General features: G+C 44.1%; 1 protein-coding gene across 1 annotated transcript in view; it reads right to left on the reverse strand.

The window, feature by feature from the left end:
• Window positions 1-10,143, reverse strand: part of Liph (lipase H) — a 35,296-nt gene extending 25,153 nt beyond the window's left edge. Inside the window, exons 1-2 of the mRNA XM_055624885.1 lie at window positions 9,974-10,143; window positions 916-1,283 (exon numbers count right to left, since the gene is read on the reverse strand). Of these exons, the coding sequence (XP_055480860.1) occupies window positions 916-1,283; window positions 9,974-10,022 (417 nt within the window). The 5' untranslated portion in view covers window positions 10,023-10,143. The remainder of the gene's footprint in view (window positions 1-915; window positions 1,284-9,973) is intronic.
• Between the last annotated feature and the right edge of the window lie 504 nt (window positions 10,144-10,647).

The following is a 10,647-nucleotide window of genomic DNA, read 5'->3' on the forward strand; positions in this document are numbered from 1 at the left end:
TGTGTCTCCACTCCTGACTCTCTGCTGGTCATCAGGCAGAGACATCTTTAGGGCTTTCAGATTAGGGAGGAGTGATAAAGCATTTTGATGAACTCCTTATTGGAGTCAGCATGCCAGAGAAAGAAAAGGTGGGAGAGGGCAAACCACACTGACCACAGGCTGCTGGACAGTATGTTCTCAGTCACCCAAATGTTAACCTGCTTGCTGACGAGCTGACAGAAAACTCCTGTCACAACCAGCCACGGCAGTCACCTCGTGGGGGGGGTGTCTCTCTGACATTGCTCTGTAGACCAGGCTGGCCTTGAACTCACAAAGATCTGCCTCTGCCTCCTAAGTGCTGGGATTAAAGGCATGTGCCACCACAACCTGACTCATGTCACATCTTTTGTTATTGTTATTGTTTTTTTTTTCTTTTTTAAAGAGCAGCTCATGAGATCATTCAGTAAACAAAAGCTAAGGCTCTGCCTTGGAAGGCCTTCTAGAAACATTGACTGTCCCATTGAACTGTGTTTCCACTGTGGTTTGGAATAATCTAGACATTAGTCTCTTGGACTTCTAGCAAAACAGCTTCAGAAGTTGAAGGAGGTCCAGGTATTCAAACCAAGATCTCTAAGCAGACCTCTCCTATTCAAAGACACCTTCATAGTTGTCAAAAAATGATGCTCCTTCCACAAGGCTCTCTGCCCTTAGCTATGAAAGATTATGAGGATGTAAAATTTACATTAAGAATGGCAATGTACCCCTTCTCTGTGAGGTGGACAGCCTGGAAAGCCATCCCCTCTTCCCTGGGTTTATTCAGATTTGCCCATGGTTATAAAAAGTTACAAAATGGCCCTCCACCATCCAACCAAGTGATGCCTCTTGGCTTTAAGCTTCCAAAAAGCAGCCACGTGATCTAAGAGGAGTCTTTCTTACCACCATGTGTTTGATAAATTCCTCCAAGATCTCAGCGACTTTTCTGGTCTTCGCAGAGGCGCTGCTGTATATCACAGTCGTAGCTCCTCGATTCCAGTCAACCACCACCACGTTCATCTCTTGCTCACGGAGCAGACTGTGCACCAACTCCTCCATCCAAACTGGAGGGGAGCCTGTTGGCCGGAAGCCGTGGATAATGAAGGTGGTTTTCTTGGTCACATTTAAGTTCCCCAAAGCTGTGGAGTTGATGAGTTGTGCGCAGACCTGGTCTCTCTCTGTGTAGAGCATCAGCCTTACATTGAGTCCTGTACCAACCACTGCGTTGGGGAAGCTCAGTTTGGTGAAGGATGGGCATGTTTCGTCAGTGTCTGGAATTAAAAATTAGATGGCGTCACACAGTGCCTCTTGAGCAGGGCATCATGTGGGAACGTGCTGTGATCTGCTGCCTGTTGCCCTCGTACTCCTCACAGCACCTCAAAAGGGCCTCGATGTAGCTGAATGGAGCTGACAAGTCATACTTAATCAAGATTTTCTAAGTAGTGATATCTCATTTCTCTAGATATCTTTCTCCAGACTCTTTCAAGGTGGAAACCGCAAGTTAGCTCAATGCAGCCTTTTGCAACCCTCCCAGCCGTGAGCGTATCCTCACTCACCTCCCTCAGCAGCTGTGAGTGCCTTGATTACAGGGCAACAACCCTCTTTCAGGGATGCGTTCTGGGTGTTGGGTCTGGGTGTGTCTGGCCTGTGAAAGTGTGCCCCTTCAATGGTAATTTCTAAGCTGTGTGTCCTCAGAGAGACAGAACACAGCAGAAGAGCCAGCAACGGAGTCTCCGTGTCTCTAGTGTGGAGCCCTAGACTGGGATGGTGGTCAGAGTGAGGTATGCCCTGCGCTGAGCCATCTGAAAGTTCAGACCATGTCAGCTGGGGCTAGGCCCTTTTCTTCTTAGCTCCTGAAGCAATCCTTTCAAGCCTTTGCCCTGCAGAACAGCCTCGGAAGAAAACTGGACTCAAGGAAGAGACGGCACAAACCTGGAAGATCTTTGTGTTGTTGTCTGAGACAGGGTCTTAATATGAAACCCAGGCCGTCTTCAGACTTACTACATAGCCCAGTCCAGCCTCAAATTTGCAGTCTAACTCTCTCACCCTCCTAAATTCTAGGAGTACAGCTATGCCCTGCCATACCGGACTTGGGGCATCGCTGGGAATGTCACTCGGTGAGACAATGCTTTAAGACTGCTTTTGGTCACTAGGGAACAATCAGTAGCAACCTCATGGAGAAACTGGGCCAGGCCTTGCTTATCATCACTCTATGGATGCAGAAGAGCATCCATAGAGTCAATGTGCTTGAAACATAAAGGGGCTGAGAGACCACAGTGCCACTGCTCCGGTGCTGACACTGAAACTGGAACCCAACTGTGCCAGAGAAACTGGCAAACATTAAATGAGAAACAGGCTCTGCCTTCCTGGCAAAGGATCACCGTGATAAACAGTGTAGGAAGGCTGTGGAAATGGTCTAGAGTGACGAAGAACAGGGACAGGGTAAACCAGGGCAATGTTTAGAATTTGGGTAGAACTTGTGGTAGAAGGGAAAATGCAATAAAATAAACCGAGTCAGTTGGAAAATTGGTATCTAGACAATCAGGTGAAAGTGTGGTCTCAGCTTTCAATTCATGGAGATAGTCAAATTTCGGTTATTCGGGTGGTTTGACGAAGAATGGCCCTCAGTGGCTCATGTATTTAAATACTTAAATATTTAAATACCAGGGCGGGAAGAATTAGGAGGTGTGGCTTTGCTGGAGTGGGTGTGGCCCTGTTGAAGGAAGGTGTCTATAGCATGTATGATCTAGCATGTACAGTCTTGAGTTCAATCCCTTGTAGTACAAAAGAGGGAGGAGGGATGGAATGGGAAGGGGAGGGGAGGAGCAGGGGCAGAGAAGGGAAGGGAAGAAATGAAGTGAGGAGCAAAAAAAAAAAAAAAAAAAAAAAAAAGGTAGACATTTAAGGCTTCAGTTCAATGGGGAATGGAGGAGATTTGGAGATAAACTAAAGGTCAAGTTGAAAGATGAGAAGGATAAGGGGGGACTGAAGTGATGGCTCCGAGGGTAAAGGCACTGACTGCTCTTGCAGAGGACCTGATTTTCGTGCCCAGCACCCACGTGGCAGCTCACAACTGCCAGTAACTCCAGTTCCCAAAGTTCTGCCACCTTCTTCTGGCCTCTATAGGCATGAGACACACACATACATACATTATACACACATATATACACAGTCACAAACATAAAAAAAATACGGAGGCTGGACCAGGTGTGGTGGCACACGCCTTTAATCCCAGCACTCAGGGAGACAGAGGCAAGTGAATTGCTGAGAGTTTGAGGCCAGCTAGTCTACAAAGCAAGCCCAGGACAGCCAAGGTTACCCAGAGAAACCCTGTCTCAAAAACCAAGACAAAACAACAAAAGGAGGCTGGAGAAATGGCTCAATCGTTAAAAGCACTCACAGACTCCTAGAGCACCCCAACTCCTGCAGGTTCAGTTCCCAGTACCCACATGTGACTTAAAACCACCTGTAATTCCAGTTCCAGATTTGACGCCCTCTTCTCACCTCCACAGGTTCCTGCATGCATGAGGTGAATATACATACACTCAGGCATATAAACATAAAATAAAATAAAATTTTAAAAGGAAAATATATATATAAATATATAAATGAAAAATATCTGTATGCATATTTATATATTATGTATACTCTTAACCACTGGGCCATCTCTCCAGCCCATTTATTAATTTTGACTGCAAAAAGTCCCAACTCAGGGCCTTATACACCCCAGGCAAGCACTTTACCACTGAGCTCCATATTTGCCTCCCAGAACTAAACATCTTTAAACAAACAAACAAACAATGAGTTTGGCCCATGTTACAAATTAGCTTGAGCTACTTGGGCTCGGGTATTGTGCTGCTGTGGCTCTTGTTGTATCAAATGTATTATTCCTAGTACAGGAACTTTTTGTTGGTGTCAAATTCTCAGCAATTTGGAGAACACACAAAGGCTGGGCACTGTGAGAGATGAGGGTGTCCAAACAGTCTCACACACTGAGCTCCGTATGTTTTCATTTACACTGCTGTACTTCAAGTTGTGAATGATTCTATGCTTCCAAAAGGCAACTTTTGGGCTGTTCTATTGGTTTCTTACAAAGTCAAGGTTACTCAGAATACAAGCAGGTACTCACAGAGTATATTAAACTGGTTTTTCAAGTGTAACCTTGTCTCTGGCAGTTCACTGCAACAGGAGAAATTGTACCTGTCCTTTCTGGACTACTTACCCTGAAATAACATTTTTCACTGATACCTGGAAAATTACAATGAAATGGACTCTGTCTACAACACCCTTAGAGGAAGAATCTGGAGTCTATTCTGAGGTGGCGTAATTATCGTTTATGACCTTCTTTCTTATGTTAAAAGAAACAGATTCAAGTTGAAAATCAGAGCAACCATCAATAACTTTTTCATCTTTTTAGCTCGGTTGGCCTTGAACTCATGATGCAGCTGAGGATGATCTTAAGCTTCTAATCTTCTTGCCTTCACTTCTTGTGTGCTGGGATTACAGGTGTGCACAGCACACCAAGTTTATGCAGTGCTGTGGATCAAACCGAGGTTCATGCATCCTAGGCAAGTACTCTATGGGCTGAACTGCATCAAAGTCGCACTGAGGTATTTTCTTATAATCTGGCGTGTCTATCTACAATATCCATGGTATTGGCCGTGGATGCTCTCCTGCTGTCACTAGCAAGGTTAAACCATCCTGGGTTTCAGCTGCAAAGCTGAAAGTATTTAACCATTCGGTTTCTTACCTACAGAGTTTGCTCACTGTGTGCCAGTCTCTTATATAAAAACACAATACAGTTTTGGAAATGACATGGGTTTGAGAGTTAGACCTAGGTTTGAGATCTAGACTAACTTCCCACTAGCTACTGACACAATCACCCTCTCAATCTTGCATTTACAAAATGACCATAATAATGCTAAACTCTCAGGCAGTGCTGCACGAACGCAGGTTGAATTTGAAGCCATCCCTACACAGATGTAGTTAGTTGAATATGAAATGTCTCCCACAGGTTCCTTTGTTTGGACACTAGTCCCCCAAAGTGGCAACTGCTTTAAGAGGCTATAGAGTCTCAGCATCTGCTTCAATGCCCTGCTGGGTGGAGTCTTTCAGAGGCCCTCTGTGGTAGGCTCCCGTCCTGTTCCCATTTTTTTCTCCCACTTCTGATGATGTCTATCCCATTTGCTTTCTGAGTGAGGACTGAGTAACTTCCCTAGGGTCCTCCTCCTTTCATTAGGAGTATAGATTTTAGTATGTTTGTCCTATGTTATATGTCTAACATCCACTTATAGGTGAGTATATACCATGTGTGTCTTTCTGATTCTGGGATATCTCACTCAGGATGAACTTTTCTAGTTCCCACCATTTGCCTGCAAATTTCATGTTTCCTTGTTTTTAATTGCTGAGGAGTATTCCATTGTGTAAATTTCTGTATCTATTCCTCTATTGAGGGACATCTGGGTTGTTTCCAGATTCTGGCTATTAAGAATAAAGCTGCTACAAACATGATTGAGCAAATGTCCTTGTTGTATACTTGAGCATATTTTGGGTTATATGCCTAGGAGTGATATAGCTGGATCTTGAGGTAGCACTATTTCTAATTTTTTAAGAAAGCTCCAGATTGATTTCTTTGCAGGGAATCTTATGAAAGAAGGGGAAGAGAAAAAGACCTGGAGGGGACAGGAGCTCCACAAGGAGACCAACAGAACCAAAATATCTGGGCCCAGGGGTCTTTGCAAAGACAGAAACTCCAACCAAGGACCATGCATGGAGATAACCTAGAACCCCTGCACAGATGTAGCCCATGGCAGCTCAGTCTCCAAGTGGGTTCCCTAGTAAGGGGAGCAGGGACTATCTCTGACATGAACTCAGTGGCTGGCTCTTTGATCACCTCCCCCTGAGGAGGAAGCAGCCTTACCAGGCCACAGAGGAAGACAATGCAGCCAGACCAGATGACACCTGATAGACTAGGGTCAGATGGAAGGGGAGAAGGACCTCCCCTATCAGTGGACTGAGGGAGGGGCATGGGAGGAGAAGAGGAAAGAAGGGTGGGATTGGGAAGGGATGAGAGAGAGGACTACAGCTGGGATACAAAGTGAATAAACTGTAATAATCAAAAAATAAATTTAAAAAAAGAGGCTGTAGAATCCTTGGGGAGTAGATCCTAGCAGAAGAAAGAGTCCCTGAGGACCATGCTGTAAGGATTATAAGCGGGGACACACTTTCAGCCCCAGATCTCTACCTCCTGACTGCCAAAGTTTAACAGCTGCTTCAAAGCCCCATACCACCCTGCTTTTCCATGTGATGGACTGCATCCTCTTACACAGAGGCCAAAGAAGCCCTTCCTCCCTTAAATTGCTTCTGCTGAGTATTTCGTCACAGCAACAGGGAAATTCACACACACACACACACACACACACACACACACACACACACACAAACTGTTTGGTATTTTGAACCAACTGAACACAATTCACCAACACTCTACCATAAAGAAGAAGAAGAGGGGCCAGGCAGTTGTGGCACACACCTTTAATCCCAGCACTCAGGAGGCAGAGGCAGGAGGATCTCTGAATTCGAGGTCAGCCTGGTCTACAGAGAGAGATCCTGGACAGCCAGGACCACACAGAGAAACCCTGTCTCAAAAAAAAAAAAAAAAAAAAAAAAGGAAGAAAGAAGGAAAAAAGAAGAAAGGAGGAAGAACAAAAGAAAGAAAAAGAAAAGGAAGAAAGGGGAAAGCACTCAATAAAGCTCTGTGTGATTCCGTCTGTTTACACAGCATCATAGACCCTCATAAACTGCTGAACGAGGAAGTGAAGCCAGCCGGGGCCACCAAGGTGCAGGTTGCTGTTTGGAAATGACGTCTTTCACCACACAGTACAGGTGATTAAACCAAAAGTAGCTTCTCTTTACGAAAAAATGTTGACATTCTGCTCACTCTACACTTAGCTACAATCCTTTTGATGTTTTATATGTTGTGGTAGAGCATCGCTAATGGAAGGGCCAGGCGGCTCAGTGGGTGGAGGCACCTGCGGCAAAGACTGAGGACCTGAGTTCAGAACCCACATGGTGGACGGAGAGAGCTGATGCCTGAAAGGTGCTCTCTGAACTCTGCTGGCAAACTGTAGTTTTTGTATATGCACATGTACATAACACACACGCAAACATACAAACACACACACAAATAAATATAAATGAGTAAATAAACTAGCTAATTAAATGTAATTTTTTAAGTTAAAAAAACATGGGGCTGAAGCCAAGTATGGTGGGGCATGCCTGTAATCCCAGCACTCAGGGAAGCAGAGGCAGGTGGATCTCTGTGAGTTCGAGTTCGAGGCCAGCCTGGTCTACAAAAGTGAGTCCGTGACAGTCAAGGCTACACAGAGAAACCCTGTTTTGAAAAAACAAACAAAAAACCATGGGGCTGGAGAGATCCCTGGCTGCTCTTCCTGAGGACTGGGGTTTGATTCCCAGCACCTACATGGCGGCTCACAGCCATCCATAACTCCAGTCTCAGGAGAACGGACAAGCTCTCCTGACCCCTGTGAACACTGCAAGCATGTGGTACACAGAATACGTTCAGGAAAACACATACACACAAAGTAAGATCTCAAAAAAAATTTAAATCACTTATCTTGATGTCTGAGTTTTGTTGTCCCTTTTCTCCTTAGATGTTTTTCTGAGGAATGTCATTCTCCTCATGACTCTACCCTAACCCTGAGGTTGTCAGGATTGTTCTAAGGATTATAAATGATGCCTTGTGAGGTTTCTAGAGCCTTGGCACATAGGAGATGCCAGAAAGTTGGTAGCTGTTGATGCTGATTGGGGACTGGGAGAATACTATTTACCACATAGGATTGTACAAAGACTTAAAACAGTGCAGTCAAGTTGGGTTAGAAATAAATCCTAATATAACTATTATAAATTTTCCAGCTCAATCCTAAGTTTCATTTATTAGCACACTTACATGATTTTAACAGTTTTGATCAGTTTACAGAATTGAGTTCTACCATCTTATCCTCTCTGTTATTTTATATCTAAAATTTTAAATGTCTTTATTATTGTGTGTGTGCAGGCTCATGCCCTTCCATGCCACAGCTCTGCAGGAGGATGACTTCCTGCTCCTCCCCACACACACACATACCCCAACACCTTTCCATAGGTTTGGGTGATCCAGCTCAGCTTTCCAGACTTATACAGCTGGCGTTTTCACCCACGTAGCCATGTCACCGGCCCCTTTTATTTTAAAACACGTTTGGACATTTCTGAAAAGCATCAGAATTATATTAATGACTATTTTTCCTTTCCCTCTTCCTGGCATTCGTATGTGTGTCTGGTGAGTGTGTTTGTATGTCTTCATGTTCACATGCGTGTGTTGACATGTATGAGTGGGTTTGTGCATACAGAGGCCAGAGGTTGGTAGGTGTCTTCTTCAATGGCCTCCACCTTAGAAGCTAAGGCAGGGCTTCTCATTGGAACCTAGAGCTCCCGGATGCGGCTGGCCAGCTTGTTTAGAGACCCCCATCTCTGCCCACACAGCTCTGAGGTTGTAAATGGGCCTCCACAGCCCGTGGGCATTCATATGGGTTCATAGTTGTCTGGCAGGTGCTTTATCTACTGGGCTGGTCTCTTGGTCCCACAGATCACTTCCTTTAAAAATCAGTTTAACACTGGAGCCCATAAGTGGGCTCCATGGGTAAATGCCACTGATGCCAAGCCTGACAACCTGAGTTCTCCCCAGTACCCACACGGTGAAAGTAGAAAACCAGCTGCTACAAGCTGTACTCTGACCTCCAGGTATGCACTGTGGCTTGTGTGCCCACGCGTATTAAAGATGTAAACACATGTACTAGAAAATGGTTTCATATTTGGAAACATGATCCAACCCTGGAGTAGAGACTTTTCTCTATCTAGTCTGCGTTTGAGCTTTCCTGTTGCTTTGCTCTTTCATTTTAAAGGTTATTCTTGGGGTTGGGAATGTTAACTCCGTAGCTGAGTGTTTGCCCAGTGTGTGGTAAGGCCCTAGGTTTAAAACCTAGCACGGCCTGCTGCCCCAACAAAAGGCTGTTCCCTTGGAACACATTGCCTGTAAGGCTTTTACAAGCCACGGAGCAGAGTGTTTTCCAGGTCTAATGTCTCTCCCTGCCCTTTAAAAAGTTGTAGGTCAAGGTTGGGTGTGGTGGTATCCACTTTTGTCCCACTGAGTTCAAGACCAGCCTGGTCTACAGAGCGAGTTCCAGGACAGCCAGGGCAACACAGAGAAACCCTGTCTCTAAAAACAAAACAAACAAAAGTAAAGTCAGAATTCACAGTCACTATCTTTGTGTGCAAAGGAAGTAGGTTCCACGGACTGAGAAGTACATTTCACTTCATTTTTTTGTTGTTGTTGTTATTTTACTGTGGAGATTAATATCTTCATTTTTATTTTATTATCTTGTAATGGAAATTTCTTGTATTGGAAACTGAACCTGGAGCCTCGTACATGCTAGGTGTGTATTCTGCAACTGAAATATGTCCTCAGCCTGGCGATTAATAATTGTTAAGTTATAAATGTACCATGTACCCTAAAAGGAATTTATGTATATATTATGTATATAAAATTATGATGTTGTAATACTGATTTAAATACACCTAAATGCATGAAAGTATAAAAATCTTCCCTTGCTAAAAATATGAAAAGAAAAAAAACAAAAAAAGAAAAAACTTACCTCTCTACATTAATTACTTCATTTCCTATAGGTGGAAAGACACAATTAAGCTATGAAAGAAATTAATACGACCTTAGCTTTCTCAGGTTAACTCAAATAAATAACAGTTTGATCAAATAAATAAATGACTGAGGGAAAAAAATTTCAATATAAGAAAGTTCATTTTCCCATTGCTCCTGGCCTCAAAAGTGCTCACATGAAACTTTGAAAGTTCACTGATATTTTTTAAAAGCATTGGCTAAATGACCTACCTGATTTCACCAAGCACATCAAGCTGATGAGAAAATACAACCTCAGCATAGGGAACCTCAAGAGATCATGTGTCCCCAACACAAGGATGTGGCCCACTCCGAAGAGCCTGCGTTCCCACCCTGGAGTCTGGCTTTCTCCCGGGCAGGCGAGCTCACACGCCCAATCCCAGTCAGTGACAACAGGAAGTCCCTGAGGGAGAGACTGCAGCCTGTCAGGATCTTTGGCTCCTCCTCTTTGCAATAAAAGGTCAGGGACTTTCTGCTTGCACAATTAGTGCATATGCTAACGCCTCATTTGCGTTTTAAGAATGCTAAAAAGTTTCCTTCTTCTGTGGGCGGCTTACTAGCTGTTTGGCTTGGTGTGTTGAAATTGACCTAATTGAGATCCTTCTCCCTTATGAATGAAATGACAAATGCCGTCAGTGTTCCCCCTGACTGTGTGCACAAAACCACTTTCTATGTTAACTCACATGCAGGTTCTCCACAGAGCCGCCCTTAGACTTTTATTAAGAACGTTCCTGTGTTTACAAACATAGCTACACCTCAGATTAGACGGAGAACTTTCGTACTTAACCTTATTTTTAACTTTTTTCCATGCAGGGACCTTGTCTCCTCATAAAACCTCATAGCCGAGGTTTTATCTTTATATTTTATTTATTTATTGGGAGTGGCAG

Source organism: Psammomys obesus, unplaced genomic scaffold, assembly GCF_907164565.1.
Source record: "Psammomys obesus unplaced genomic scaffold, mPsaObe1.curated_primary_1811, whole genome shotgun sequence".
Classification (NCBI taxonomy): domain Eukaryota; kingdom Metazoa; phylum Chordata; class Mammalia; order Rodentia; family Muridae; genus Psammomys; species Psammomys obesus.